This window comes from Peromyscus leucopus, chromosome 16_21 (assembly GCF_004664715.2).
Source record: "Peromyscus leucopus breed LL Stock chromosome 16_21, UCI_PerLeu_2.1, whole genome shotgun sequence".
NCBI classification, from domain to species: Eukaryota; Metazoa; Chordata; class Mammalia; order Rodentia; family Cricetidae; genus Peromyscus; species Peromyscus leucopus.
In genome coordinates, this window is record NC_051084.1 from 7855162 (window position 1) to 7870767 (window position 15606).

The 15606-nt window shown below is 55.9% G+C and overlaps 1 protein-coding gene across 2 annotated transcripts; it reads right to left on the bottom strand.

Annotated features, from left to right (window-relative positions):
* Nucleotides 1–243: 243 nt before the first annotated feature.
* Nucleotides 244–15175, bottom strand: Abhd16a (abhydrolase domain containing 16A, phospholipase). 2 transcript variants are annotated; one of them, XM_037199511.1, is made up of 21 exons: nt 14967–15175; nt 13978–14034; nt 13320–13386; nt 12797–12883; nt 9515–9600; nt 7736–7809; nt 7494–7616; nt 5201–5315; nt 5011–5112; nt 4779–4814; nt 2884–2947; nt 2576–2625; nt 2200–2323; nt 1919–2023; nt 1710–1773; nt 1427–1483; nt 1259–1321; nt 1003–1079; nt 819–917; nt 694–740; nt 244–563 (listed from the first exon to the last, which is right to left on the bottom strand). In XM_037199511.1, exons 1-21 carry the CDS (start codon nt 15096–15098, stop codon nt 480–482), a joined length of 1713 nt encoding a protein of 570 aa, XP_037055406.1. In that variant the 5' UTR covers nt 15099–15175; the 3' UTR covers nt 244–479. The 2 variants fall into 2 exon arrangements, with proteins under 2 accessions (XP_037055406.1, XP_028743855.1); XM_028888022.2 differs by lacking the exon at nt 4779–4814 and having other exon boundaries at nt 14967–15174.
* Nucleotides 15176–15606: the final 431 nt, after the last annotated feature.

The window sequence follows — 15606 nt, forward strand, 5'->3', positions numbered from 1 at the left end:
CACCTCCCAGGCAGTGGCAAGGCCTGGGGAAGCCGGGAGAGCCAGGGCGCTCTGTGTGCATGGGCACAGCACGGAAGGAAGGGGCTGCATCGGATGGGAACCCCAGGTCATGCTGGCTGAGGCACAGAGAGAAGAGCTAGGTAGGCCTGAGGGGGGCCCCAAGCCTCACCCTCTGGGGCCTCTGTTCCCTACCCAGCCACTAGATGCCTGGGCATCTGGAAAATCTCACAATCAGCCAGAGAGTAGAAAAAATACCTTTTTTATTAATTATTAGGAATAAATCATTCATTTAATGCAGGGTGTGTGTCGGGGTGAGCTAAGCGTTTCCACGTGGACAAAGGGAAACGTGCAGGACAGTGGTCGGAGGGGACACCCCCACTGCCCAGACCATAGACAGCAAACACGAACAGAGAGAATCACGAAGTGCCCCCTCACGTCTCCTCCCATCTAGTCCTTCCAGCAGAGTCTAAACAGGGTCCCTAGAGGTGCCAGGGCATCTGGAAGTGCTGGGCCGGGAGCGGGGTGCAGTGTGTGGCTTCAAAGTTGTGTAGGTGCTTCCGGGCCTGAGGAGGAAAGGCAGAGCGTGGGTGCGGGGCACCCCCCTCGGAACCCCCCGCCACTGTAGGACCCCGCGCCTGAGGCCTGCATGGTCCCTCCATTCAGGCCCCTCCTTCACCCCACTCCTGCGCTCACCAGGAACAGCGCCAGCTGCCTCCGTCCATCCGTACTCATGTCCTCCCCTGCGGAGGAGAAAAGGCCTCAAGTCCACCATCGGGTCCGCCCTCCCCCTCTCCACCCCGCCATGCTGCCCTCCTTACCCACACTCCAGGGGAAGTCCGGCCCATGCTCTGCCTGGTAGGAGTGAAGCACGGACAGACACCAGTCCTCCTCCACCTCCCACCGGCTGTAAACTGAAGCTGGTCAGGGAGAAACAGGAGTGTGGGCCACAGCCCTCCTTACCACCACCCCCCCACCGCCCCCCTCCGGCCTCGGATGCCTCACCTTCCTCCAGCTGGGAGGAGGCCTCCAGCCACTGCCTCACAGCCCTGAGCCCCTCCTCCACCATCACGCGAGGGTACCTTGGGGGCAGCATGGGGACGACAGAGGACCACTTCACCCTCAGCCCTCGCCTCACCCCCCCCACCCCCGTGCCGTCTCAGCACCGAGGTGTGTCCACCCCCAGCTCTCACCTCACTCCCCCCCCCCCCCCCGCCCCATGCCGTCTCAGCACCGAGGTGTGTCCACCCCCAGCTCTCACCGGAACTGCAGGAGCTTCAGCAGGAGGTCATTGCCTCTGTTGGACATGATGTCCTCAGGAACCCTGGGGGCAACAAGCATTACCTGCTTAGGGGAGCTGGGGAACAAGACTCTGGGGACCTAGGGACACGGTGGGCACAGGTGGAGGGGAAGGAGCCCAGGCACTCACGTGGTGGTGATTATCTCATCCTTGGTTCTCCGGATCAGCAGCACAGGGCCCTGGAACCTTCAGAACAGAGCAGCAGGAGAGGAGAGCTCAGAGGCAGCCAGGCCACCACTGAGCAGAGCGACAGATTGAAGAAGGGTGCAGGCCCAGACTGGCCCTGGGGAAGGCCCCTGCGGAGCCAGGCTTAACCCTCATTGCCAGATCACGAGTGAGGAGACCCGGGGTCTCACAGGACCTGGGAAGGGTTGGACCAGCGAAGGTGGTGGCGCCCGCGGCCCGCCCTCACCTGCACAGCTGCTCCGAGTTGTTGAGGTTGAGATGCTGTCTCACCGTCCTGGTCACCAGGACTCCTGGAGTGGGACAAGTGAGGGCGGCAGAGGTGACGACCCCGCCTAACGAAAGGCTGGCCCGTCCACTGGGCCGGACCTCGTCAGAAGAGCCCCTGGGCTGGCCACCCTCCTCCCCTGGAAGGACAGACATGGGCGCTGCACTCACTCCAGCTGTCCGGCATGACCTTCAAGGCCAAGGGCACCAGGTCATCGAAGGAGGCGTCCAGGATGACAGCACTGATGTCTGGGTAGGACATGGCTGCCCACGTGGCTGGGAGAACAGGAGGGGACGAGGGACGCTCAGAGGTGCAGATAGGCGCCTCTCACTTGGGTCCCTCTTACCCACTTAGCCTTTCTCCGGAAGCCTCCACCCCCACCGCCTGTGCCCACATCTCCTAGGCAGGGACAGGACTCCGTAAGGGGACTAGCAGGGGTGGCGGCAGGTACCGGTGAAACCTCCGATGGACCAGGCGTAGATGACAATGTCCTGGGGCTGGAAGCCCAGGCGGTGGATGGCGAACTGAACTACCACATCCATGGCGTTGGCCTCATTTTGTGGGAACGGTACCCCCTGCAGGAAGACGGGCAGATGCGGGACGGGTCAGCCAGAGGGCAGCCACCCTGTAACACAGAGATTCGTGACCCACTGTGTCCCTCTGCCTGTCATGGGAGGAGGGGCTGCAGCCCCCAGGGCTTCCCGGAACCCAGGTCACGGCCATGTGGAAGGCAGGCCTGCACACGGGCACCAGCTTCCTTCTTCCCATGACTGACCAGAGGAAGACACACACGATTCTGGAAAAGGACGGGTCTCCAGAGGTCTCACCGTGCTTCCAGCAAAGCCTGGATGATTCCAGCCCAGGACGGAGTAGCCAGCTGTAACACAGGGAGGGTGGAGAGCTGTGTGACTGCGGGGGTGGGGTGGGGAGTGGGACAGGAGGGCAAGTAGGATAAAGCCACAGGTGGTCCAGGGGAGGGGACTTTCCCTCAGAAGTGAGACTCAGGCCTCACCCTGATGAACTGGGGGTCAGGCGTGTGTGTGTGTGTGGGGGGTCCACAGCAGTGTCGGGGTGGGGGTGGGGTGGACATAGCCAGGTTCAAAGGGTAGAGACAAGAGGTGAGTCATGGGCCTACCTTCCAGGGGGGTGGAGACACAGCCCACCTCATAGAATCCCGCATTTCCCTCACAGCAGATCACCTGGAGAGGAGACAGGAGAGCTGGGAGGGTGTTGGGGACAGCAGTCTGCACAAGGCCAAGGGACTGCAGGTGCTGTGACCGCCCCTCAGGACCACGTCCCCTGGGACCCGCCAGGGAGACCTCTAACAGGATGGGGGGGGGGCTGGAGACAGCGGGGTGGAACCCATGCCCCTGGGCCTGCCACTCTCCTGGGTGCACAGACAGCTTGTCTTCTCACTGCACTCCACGGCGCCCAAGCTGAAGCTGGGAGACGGTGACAGGTGGCAGAGGCAGCACTAGAAACCAACCCCCTGACTCACAAGTGCGCACGCGCACAGCACTTTCCCGGGCCACCCTAAGGACAGGCTACTGGGGCCTGGCTACCCGGTTCAGGTCCCGGCACAGCTGCTCACCAGCTGTGAGAGTGCGGGCAGCTGCTCCACAGACAGCTCATCACCACAGAGCGGACTCACGGACGGACGGTAAGGACTCACAGACGGACGGTAAGGACTCACAGACGGACGGTAAGGACTCACAGACGGACGGTAAGGACTCACAGACGGACGGTAAGGACTCACAGACGGACGGTAAGGACTCACAGACGGACGGTAAGGACTCACAGACGGTAAGGACTCACAGACGGTAAGGACTCACAGACGGTAAGGACTCACAGACGGTAAGGACTCACAGACAGACGGGAAGGACTCACAGACGGACGGGAAGGACTCAGGCAGACAGTAAGGACTCACAGATGGACGGGAAGGACTCACAGACGGTAAGGACTCACAGACAGACAGTAAGGACTCACGGATGGGAAGGACTCACAGACGGTAAGGACCAAATGTGTCTTGCACGTGGCAAATGTTATCTTTGCTTTCTTGGGACAAGGTCTAGGGAGGTAACTCAGGCTGGCTGGAACTCAGAATCCTGCCTCGACCTCCTGAGCCCCAGGCCTGCACCACCACCCACCTGCTGTTTGTTGTTGGGAGCAGGGTCCTGTGCATCCTTGAACTCCAGACCTTCGCCTCCTCAGTGCGGGACGACAGTGTCGCCAAGCCAGGCGGCATGTGTGCTTCCTGCACACTAGGCCGGCTCTCTGCACCTCGAGCTCACATAACCAGTCCTTCTCCCTTCCCTTTCTGGTGCTGGTGACTGAACTCAGGTGTGTGTGCGCGTGCGTGCATGCGTGTGTGTGTGTGTGTGTGTGTGTGTGTGTGTGTGTGTGTGCGTGTGTGCAGCGCTCGTCCCCAGCCCGCTGCTGTACTGCACACGCCAGGCTGGCAGACAACTTCCAAAGATTCTCCATCTTCCCTCCCACAGGAACGCTGGGATTACAGCATCTAACACGCCAGGCTTACACACGTTATGGAAGCCAGAACTCACGTCCTTACGCTTATATGGCAAAACTTCACCCACTGAACCATCAACCCAGCCCTGGCCTTGAATTCCTGACTCCACTCTTACAGACACGCACCCCGATTCTCAGTGTATGTGGGGCTGGGGATGAAACCTAGGATTTCACGTATGCTAAGCAAGCGCTCTAGCACCTGAGAGACATCCCCGTCACTGCATACTCCACATGCTTCCCTCTCACAGCTTTCCTATGAAGAGGTCCTCGGGTGGAGCTGGAAGACGGCATTATTTTATTCTTGCTTTTTTTTTTTTCTTTCGAGACAGGGTTTCTCTGTGTAACAGCCTCAGCTATCCTAGAGCTCACTCTGTAGACCAGGCTGGCCTTGAACTCACAGAGATCTGCCTGCCTCTGCCCCCAAGTGCTGGGATTAAAGGCATACAACACCACCATCCAGCTGGTTTGTTTTGTTTTGTTTATGTGCATTGGTGTTTTACCTACGTGGATGCCTGTGTGAGGATATCGGGTCACCTGGAACTGGAATTATAAACAGTTGTGAGCTGCTATGTGGGTGCTGGGAATTGAACCCAGGTCCTTTGGAAGAGCAGTCAGTACTCTTAAGCACTGAGGCATCTCTCCAGCCCCGGATGGCATTATTCTTAATCATGGTCCCACAGCAAAGGCGTCTCTACTGCCCCCCCCCCACCCGCTCTGGCTCCCTGCCCCTTCTCACCAGCTTCTGCCCCTGGGGCTCAGCCGTCCCCCGCCGGTCCACAAACATGGTGTCAATCTCGTTACCATCACAGGCCAGTAGTTTTGCCCGGCGCCCATTACACTGAGTGAGGGAGATGCAGAGACAGGTCACGAGGGGCAGGAGGCCACACCCCTAGGAGGACGGGGCAAGCAGCAGGGGGGAGCCTCACCTCTTCCACCAGCCGGGCCTGGCCCTGCAGCAGCACGGGCATGAGGGCCTTCTGGAGCAGGTACACAGAGCCTGGGTACAGCATCCGGCGTCCCAGGGTGTGCGCCACCAGGTAACTGTGGGGACATGGTTAGTGAGGTTAGTGAACCCCCTCCCCCGCAGGCCCAGGGACTGATCTCAGCGCTTGCGGTCCGACTCCAGGGCATGCTAACCCTCTCCTCTGTCAACCCTTGGTGAGACCATGTGAGCCTGCTGTCTCCAACCTTTTCTATAGATGTCCACTTTAGGGTTTTAGGAACGGGGACCATAGCTCAGTGGCAGAGTGCTTGCCTAGCACATGTGAGCCCCTGGGTTTGAGCCCCAGCACTATGAAAACAACCCAAAAATATTTCTGTCATGTCCCAGGACAATACAGATACATAGATCCCTCTAGACTCATAAAGGGTTAGGTCCTGAAAAAGCCATCACAAGTTGAAAATAACAGAGGCTGCAAAAGCACTTGACCCCATAGCCCACTGAACACGACAGCGGAGATGCCCACCACATTGAAGAGCACTCCTGGCTCATGAGGGCTGTGGCTCATAGCCCCTCCCTGGTCCCACAGAACATACTGCCTATCGCTAGGCCAGAGAAAGAATCCAAAACTCAGCCGGCGTGGTGGCACACGCCTTTAATCCCAGCACTCAGGAGGCAGAGGCAGGTGGATCTCTGTAAGTTCAAGGCCAGCCTGGGCTACAGAGTGAGTTCCAGGACAGCCAGGACTGTTTCACAGAGAAACCCTGTCTCGAAAAACCAAAAAAAGAAAGAAAGAAAGAAAGAAAGAAAGAAAGAAAGAAAAAGAAAAAGAATCCAAAACTCAAAAGTTAAACTACAGCAAATTAGGGACTCCTTGGATATAATTCTGAGAGTTTTACAAGATAATTTCTAGGTACAATAAATAAATGCAGTTAGTAAATATTATTCTGTTAATACACAAAAAACACATTTATTAAAAGTTCTCAAGGGCCAGCAAGATGGCTCACTTGGAAAAGGGATTTGCTTCCAGGCCTGACAACCTGAGTCCATTCAACCCTGGGTCCCACATGGTAGGAGGCCCCACCAGGCATGCCAAGGCAGGAGGCCACACATATGTACATAAGTAAATGTATTTAAGAGTTTAAGTCTTCGATAGGACCAGGTGATTACTGGTCAGTGGTGGAGCATTTGACGAGTATGGCCCGACCCTGGGTTCCACCCTCAGCACCGTTCAAAAACAACAAAAGATGATGGTTTGTAATTCACACATCGGTCTCCAGACCGACTGATACAGCCAGGTATGGCGACACACACCTGTACTCCCAGCACTTGGGAGATCAGGAACTCAAGGGCCAGCCTCAGCTACACCACCAATTTGAGACCAGCCTGGGCTGCATGAGGCTGTATCTCAAAAAATAAAAACAAGACTCATCAACAGGTCAAGATCTGTATCCTGAAAGACAGCAAACTGGATCACATTCCTGTCAGGGCAAAGACCTGGCTGTTTTGTTCCCAGTGACAATACCCACCACACCGGAGTGCCACGAGTATTTACTGAGAGTGTGGCCTCCTACGGATAGACGGACAGGTAAGACGTGGCGGGACTGGCAGAACAACCACACAGCCACTTACAGCCACGCCTCACATAGGATGCGTCCCGAGCCGACAGCCAAAGCCAAGTCCACCCCTTCATTGGTGTCTAGAGCCTGGTGCTCACTCCCGCCCCCTGCTGCAATGACTGAGCACCTGCAGGGCCGGCGGGCGGGCAGGCGGGTGGGCCTCTCTGAGTCTGAGGCCGGTCGCAAACCCCCAGTGTCCGGGACTGAGACCTCCGGCTTTCCTCTACCCTCGGGTAGGCGGGAAGGTGGCTACCATCCCCAGCGTTTCCATCACCTCAACAGTTCCAGTGAGGCAGGCTATTCAGATGGAGAAACTGAGGCACAGTGGGGGCCAAGGTGGGGAATGAAGGAGCAGATGGGCCAGGACGACTGCACAGCGTCACACCGGAACCTGTGCCAGTGAGAGCAGGGGTCTCCTCTTCCCTTCACTGCAACGCCTGCTGCCCCTCCAGCTGCCGGGAGCTCGGCATCCGCAGACGCACTCGCCCTCTGGCTCTCCACGTGCTCCCCTGAAGCCTGAACCTCGCAGAGCCTTTCCCCACGAGACAGCGCATACAGCACTGGACCCTACAGATGGCAGCTACTCTACGACCAAGTTCACGGCCGGCCCTTGGGCCTTGGCCTGTACCCCTCCCCCAGCAGGCCTCCCCCGTTTCCGACCTGGTGATCTGACAAGGCAGCTTCTTGACCCTGTTGAGGAATGTGTCTGCCGTTCCCCGGTGCAGAGGCTCTGGGCGGAGCAGGGCCACACCCCTGCGGGAAGGGCCTCCTCGGGACCCCTTCCTGAGGAAGAGAAGAAAGGAAAGGGAACAGGGTGAGGAGCAGCAGGCTAGACCGAAGATCAGGGGGATGAGAGGCAGTGCCGCCAACGAAGGGAGAAAGCCAGGTGACTGGCGCCTCACCGGCTGCTGGGTTCCTCCCAGTGGAAGTCGACTGGCCAGCTCCTGAAGTCAAAGTTGTAGTTGGCCAGCTGCCTCTGTGGTGGGTACAGAAAGGACGGAACAGAGAACTGAGGACTGAGGGAGGCCCAGCTCGCTGCCCTCAACACTGCCATCGGGCAGGGATGCCCCCATATCCAGGGAGACCAAGAGGAGGTCTGTGCTCTCTCTTCTAGATGGAAAGATCTACCATGACCACAATATCGGGACAAGGCAGCTGCCTCCCTGACCAGCTCATCTGTCCATCTCTACAACTCTTCACTCTGCCTTCCTGAAAATCTAAAGCTGGGGTAGGGTGCTTGCTTAGCACACAGGATGCTCTGGGTTCAATTCCCAATGCTACCAAAAAGCCTGTTAAAACGCCAGGAATGGTGGCGTGTGCCCACGGCCAGCGTTCAGAACAGAGGAAGGAGGGCAAGCTGGTGGCAGCCTGGGATACAAAGTGAGTTCAGAGTTAGGCTGGGATGTGGAGTGAGATCCTATTTCAAGGACGGGTCATGGTAGCATACGCTGTGACCTCATATGTGACCAGAAGGCAAGAGGATCACCGGAAACACCAGGTCAGCCTGGGCTACATAGCATGACCCTGTCTTAAAGAACAAAAACAGAAACACAGAAATATCTAAGGCTGATCCACCCACGGGTGCTCCTGTGCAAAGATGGGGTGGGGGCTGCTGGCCGCTGACCTGACGGCCCCGTGACCGAGAGGACAGCCACAGTGAGCTCTGTGCGCCAGGCTCTTTTCCAGCGGCCAGTGCTACCCTGTAACATCTGTGCCTACGTCTTCTTCCGGCTGCACTGGGCCACATGCTGTGGGCGGTGGGGCTGCATCTTCGTAATCCACCGTCCTCCCCCACACCCAGAGCTCCAAGGTCTCTATTTTGAGGATTATTTTTTATATTTTGCTACAGAAATGCTTTTTGACATTTTCAAAAATAACTTAACTAAGAAAGAGCAACAGGAAAAAAATGTACAAAAATGTAAATGACAAAACAAAATAAGAGGAGCAGAGCACATCCCAGCGGGCTTGGCTCAGACCCAGTCTGGACTCAGCCACTTCCGCGCTCCCACACAGGGCACTTAGCCTCTTTTGCCTCTCCTTCCTCAGATGTGAAATTGAGGGTCATTACTTCCCCTCCTGTGGCAGCGAGACAGCTGGAAGGGTGTTCTCAGCACGCCCGCACGCCCTGTAGAGCGTGATGACACAGCCCATAAACGGTGGGGTGACTTGACCATCAGCGCAGCGATGGCGGTCACGGCTGTTTGATCCCTTCATCCTAGGAAGGGGCTTTATGAGGCCCTACAGCCCCACCTCAAAGATCACCACACTCCGGTAAGAGCAGGCCTGGCACACGGTGCCCTGCTGGCAACACTCTGCTGCTGGGCACGGGAGTAGATGCACCTGCCCATTTCGTTCTCTCCCCAAACCACGCCAGTGTGGTGTTCAAGGCACACAACAAAGTAAACACGGAACTGAGCCTCTGAGACAGAGGGTTCTCATCGAGACACTGCGGATGCTTCTATGTTTAGACAACTCTTGAGCGTGGACGTGGAGGAGTGGAATGTTCTAGCAGAACAGCCATTAGACACTTAGAAAGCGTATGGCAGTGTGCAGTAGAGACCCAGCAGAAGCCGGTGCCTCGAGCTGGGCTGCAGGGAGCAGGACACACGACACACTCTCACCCTCGGAGGACCCCTCACCTTGTTTTCTGCAGACACTGTCACCCTCGGAGGACCCCTCACCTTGTTTTCTGCAGACTGGTTCCGATGTGTGGCTTCCAAGATAGTGATGAACTGTCGGTACTGGGGGTTGGTCCAGCGGCCGATGCCTGGAGAGAGAGGATAGAAAATTATAGGTAAACTGGGAAGCCAGATACCAAGGAATTAAGAGAACAACTGGAAATGGACAAGGAGGCCCTGAAGAAGGAAGGAGAAGAAATCCAGGGCTTCTCACATGGGGAAACAGAACTTCCCCCACACAGCCACTGGCTGCAGGATCCTTCTCCTGCGAGTCTGTAGGTTTTATTGTTTTAATTAGCACTATTATTATTATTATTATCTTATATTGTGTGTATGTGTGTTTGAGTGTGGGCGTACAAGTGCCACAGCAGGAATATGGAAGGCCCAGGACAACTTCAGGAGTCAGCTCTCCATTTCCACCGTGGGATCTGGAGATTGAACTCCAGTCACCAGGTTCGTGCAGTGCTTTTACTGGCTAAGTCATTCCACCGCCCCTTGACTCTTTGTTTGTCTGGGGTTTTCTTGTTCTGGGGCGTGATCTCACCATGTGGCTGTCCTGTGTGTCATAGAGGCTGGCCTGAGAGACCCACCTGCTCTCAGTCTCCCGGGCCCTGAGATCCCAGGCTCGCATCACACGTCACACCGGACCCTTTGGTTTATTTCTTTTGTTTTGTTTTTGAAACAGGGTTGTGCCCTGTGCCCCAGGCTGGCCTGCAATTCATTATACAGGCTAGGATGGCCGAGAGCTCTCAGCAATTCTCCTGCTTCAGCCTCCCAGGTGCTGGGGGCCTGGCAGTTTCTTTCTCTGCCTTGCAGAACGCTAACCTTACTGATATCAGGAGTCCCCTGCTAACAGCGGCTTCCCTCCCGTCCTCCCAAGTGTCTCCCAAGCTTGCCCTCTGCATGCTCCTAACCCTGCCCTGGTGCCAAGGCCTTGCCCCCCCCCCCCCGCCACTTCCCCAACTTCACTCCCTGCATCTGCCCCACAGACTCTCGCTGCCCCCTGGCCCATCCTGTCCACTCCACTTCCTGGAGCTGCTGCTAGCTGCCTTCTTCTCTCCAAAGGCAGCTGGTGATGCCTCTCTCTCCTTACTCCCCTCAGCAGGTGCTGTGTGCCAGGGACATCCTGTCTACAGAGATGGGCAGGCAGGCAGGCAGAGCTCCTGGCCCCAAATGCTGGCACTGTGCCGGGGTGGTGGACTGGGAAAAGACAACAGCCAGCCAACAGGAGATGTCAGAGGGCAAGTGCCCCACGGTAAACGCAGCAGGGCGGAGCGGGTCCATCTGCAGTCCTGGGCTAGCCTCGGGCAGCACACAGTCCTGTGTTCCTATTGTTGTTTGTTTTTTGGGGTCCATCTGCAGTCCTGGGCTAGCCTCGGGCAGCACACAGTCCTGTGTTCCTATTGTTGTTGTTTGTTTTTTTGGGTCCATCTGCAGTCCTGGGCTAGCCTCGGGCAGCACACAGTCCTGTGTTCCTATTGTTGTTTGTTTTTTGGGGTCCATTTGCAGTCCTGGGCTAGCCTGGGGCAGCACACAGTCCTGTGTTCCTATTGTTGTTGTTTGTTTTTTGAGACAGGGTTTTCTGAGTAGCCCTGGCTGTCCTAGAACTCACTCTGTAGACCAGGCTGGCCTCAACTCAAGAGATCCGCCTGCCTCTGCTTTCTAAGTACTGGGATTAAAGCATACACCACCACCGCCTGGAAAAACACAGTTGAAAACACACATAAGAGGCCACAGAGACGGCTTGGTGGTTAAAAGCACTTGTTGCCCTTCCACAGGACACAGGTTCAGTTCCCAGCACTCACATCAGGTGGCTCACAGATGCCAGAACTCCAGTTCCAGGCTATCTGATGTCTGCTGGCCTCCAAGAGAATCTACACCCGTGATACTCGAAGGCAAATTCAGGCACACAGGCCCACATTAATAAAAAGTGAATAAACAATCTTTTTTTAAAAAATGCAAAGTATTGAGCTAGAAAGATGGCTCAGTGATTAAAAGCACATATTGCTCTGGGCACCTTTGATCCCAGCACTCGGGAGACAGAGCCAGAAGGATCTCTGTGAGTTCGAGGCCAGCCTGGTCTACAAAGTGAGTTCCAAGACAGCTAGCGCTGTTACACAGAAAAACTCTGTCTTGAAAAACCAAAGGGAAAAAAAAAAAGAAAAGAAAGAAGGAAGGAAGGAAGGAAGGAAAGAAGGAAGAGTAAGGAAGGAAGAAAGGAAGGAAGGAAGGAAGGAAGGAAGGAAGGAAGGAAGGAAGGAAGGGAGGGAAAAAAAAAGAGCACATACTGCTCTCCCTGAGGACCCAAGTTTGGCTCCCAGCACCCACATCAGGTGGCTTACAACCAACTGCCTGTGACTCCAGCTCCAGGGTCCCCTGACTCCTCCGGCCCCTTCCGGCACCTACACTCATGCACACAGACCTACATAAAGACACCACATACGTCAGTGATATTTTTTAGTGCAAAGTAAGCACGTAGCTATCACCCAGGTCAAGAAAGAGAACACTGGGCTCATGAGACAGCTCAGTGGTTAAAGACACTTGCTTCCCTCACAAAAGCCCGGAGTTCAGTTCCCAGCACCCACATCCCAACTGGGATTCTAGCTCCAGGGATCTAGCAACCTCATCTGGCATTCACCGGCACCCACACACACATGCTTAACCCCCAACCCTCCCCACCCACTCCCCCCCCACACAGACAAAATTTTAAAAATGGGTAAAAAATCAAAATGGAGCCATCTCCCACCAGGGGTCTCCCCAGCCTGTAATGCCCCCAGCAGACTTTTGAAAGAACCACACCCTTATGTCTTTTGGGTCTCATCAATACATATGCTTACACACTTATTCACTTATTCTGGTAGAGTCTCACCATGTGGCCCAGGCTGGCCTGGAACTCATCAGCTTCCTGCCTCACTCTTACCCAAGCACCGGGACTAGAGGACACATGCTCATGCTTCTTCTGAACCTTTTATAAGTGAAAACTTAGTACCATCCACCTAACAATGTATCTGTGACCTGCACGTGTCTGTATGTGTGGCTACACCACAGGATAACTTCATGTGGCCCTGGTGCTGTCTCCAGCTAAGGATTATTTAACTGGCGTATGCTGTATTCTTGTTCACATACATTGCTTATGCACATGTGGGATGTATGATATAAGCCACCTGAAGAAAAGCTCGAACCCTTAGATCATTCTCAGTTATTCCCCGCAGGGCCCAGCTCCAGCCTATGTTTGCAAAAAGTGTTTATCTAGTCATAGATCCAAAGCAGGCTCCCCCCACCTACCTCGCAGGCAAGCCACACCCGCCAGCAGCAGCAGCAATGTCCCGGCATAGTGAGAAAACGGCACCACTTTGGACAAACTCAAGTAACCTGGGAGGAAGAGAGACAATATGAGAAGCTCTCACAGGGCCACTCAGCTATTCTTCCCAGTTTGCCCACAACCTCTCGCCCAGATCCTCTCTTTGGGTTAGCCATTTTCTTAGAGCAGTGGTTCTCAACCTACGGGTTGTGAACCCTTTGGCAAACCTCTGTCTCCAAAAATATTTACATCACGATTCGTAACAGTAGCAAAATTAGTTACGAAGTAGCAACAAGAATAATTTTCTGGTTGTGGGTCACCACAACATGAGGAACTGTGTTCAAGGGTCTCAGCACTAGGGAGGTTGAGAACCACTGTCTTGGGGGGAAGACTCCAGGTTTAAGAGGGAGGTTGAGCCATCCTCACAGGACCCCTTCCTCTTTGGGGAGTTGATCCAGCTGCCGGTGAGCTGCCATGTCCCCCCACCACTTCTGAGAGCACACTGACCTTTCCTGTACAAGTAGAGGAAGGCGAAGGGAGAGGAGTAGTAAGAGATGGACCAGAAGACTGAGGCCTGCAGCAGAGACGGAGACAGGCAGTCAACACGCCTGTGCGTACACTGTCCTGCCTGTCCAGGCTCGGAGAGCGGGGGACCCGCAGTCCACACGCTAAGCAACTGCTCTGTTCATGGCATCATGCACACAGCGGGGATGCAAACGTCTGGTGCAGGTAGTGTGTCAGAGCACAGTGGAGGCTGACATAATTTCGTCACTCTGAAAACACCAGCCTCTCTGTCTACTTGAGTTAATCAAGCCTTCATAGTTGGCCCCACTCGAGAGAGTCCTAGACTTTGTCCCCGAGAGATGCAAAAACGTCACCATAGGAACTGTGCCAGGGAGAACAGCTGCCTCTGCAGCCAGAGGGGTTAGTTGCCAGGGAGGACAGGTCACCAGGGGCTGCAAGCTCAGAGACCTGCAGATGATCCCAAGGGTAAACACCAACTGTATGCTGGTGTGTATGTGTTAGCAAGTTCTTCTGCACAGAGCTCAGAGCACCCCCCCCACCTCCTGGGGTGCTGCCTTCCCCCAGGCTGCAGAGGAGTAGCAACCCGAGAGCAGCTGGGTCTGACAAGAATCACTGAATCGCAGATGCAGGGCGGACTTACCAGTGCCAGGATCCTGTCAGCATGCTTCTCCAGGGCATAGGGCTGATAATATGTATCCTGCCAAAACAGATGGCCTGTTAAGGACCCTGCCAGCCGACGGGCCCTCCCTTCCTTCCAGAAGCCCTAACGTGTGCCACCTTGTTCTGGCCTCCCTGGCCAATTTCTCTTGGGCTACTCCTGGCCTCTACTGACACTGAGCCTGACTTCTCAACTCTGACCCTGAAAAACAATCACAGGGCGCTGGACTTGGAAGCAAAAGTGAAAGCAGCATTTGGGAGACCGACTCATTTTTCCAAAACCCCGATATAAATATGATTGTGTGTGTACATGGGGAGAGGGTAAGAGTGGAAATGAAAGACTCCCTGACAATTCTAAGAGGGAAGGAACAGCATTTGACATAAGTTGATTCGGGAAGAATGTGGCGAGGTGTGGGCACTTTGGAAAGGCTCCTAAACATAATTTGCAACCAATAAAAAGGAAAGAGAATGTTTGGAGGGCGGACCACCACCACCAGCAGCTGTGGTGAACGCACGACCCTGTCTTCAGGCTAGGTCTGTGGGTTCGAGTTGCCCAAGTGGATATACGACATGTAGAAGTCATTTTGAAAATGAAAAGTCAGGTTAAAGAGAAAGTCAACAGAGCCTAGGGGAGGAAGAAATTGGGAGTACAGGGGCAAAAGCCGTCAGCGCGCGCAGGCGACTCCAGACTCAACTGGGACCAGCCATGAACCCTGCCGGGCAGGGTCGGAGGACGCGGAGGGGGACAGCAAGCACTAGCGGTGAGGGTGAGCAAGCGTTGCTCCAAAGCCGTGCAGAGGGGCGACGGCCGGCCCAGCGTGACCCGGAGCGGGGAAGCGCCCACGGGCGGACTGCGCGGACACCGCTTGACAGGCGGCCTCCCCCGCTCCGACAGTGGACGCGTCCGGGCCGCGGGGGACCCGCGCGGTTTGGACCGCACCATGTTCTCAGCCGGGGGGGGGCTCGACTCACCCAGGAGCTGGAGGAGGGGGCGGGGACGGCAGTGGGAGGCTCCGAAACGCTGGACGCGGCCCGATCCGTCTCCCTCTCCCTGTAGATCTTGTAGAGCCGGGGGCCGAGGACGCAGCTCAGCAGCTTCGCCATGGCCCGGGCTCGGGCCGCTGCTCCTCGGCCTCAGGTCCCCGCCGGCCCCGCCCTCGGCCTCCGAGGCGCTGCGTGCGTGACGTCAGCGCGTACCGGCTCTTCCCCGTGGCCTGGTCCGGCCGGACGTTCGCGCCGCGAGAGGAGGGTTCCGCGCAGTTGGACCCAAGGTGCTGGGACGTGCAAGGGTTAGCCAGAGGCATTCTGAACGTCGAGAGTTAAAAACGTCCCGGCGTGATTAAATCTCTCCCCCCACCACCACCTAACTCTTAATGCCAGCATGCTCTAGAGTCTAGCGACTGGAGATGTAGCTCAGTGGTAGAGTACTTGCTTACCATGCTGAAAGCCCTGGGGTTACACACACACACAGACATGCACACACATAAAGACATACACACACACACACACACAGAGACAGACAGACAGACACACACACACATGCATACACACACAGAGAAAGAGACACACACAGAGACATAGAGAGAGAGACACACACACACAGACAGAGAGA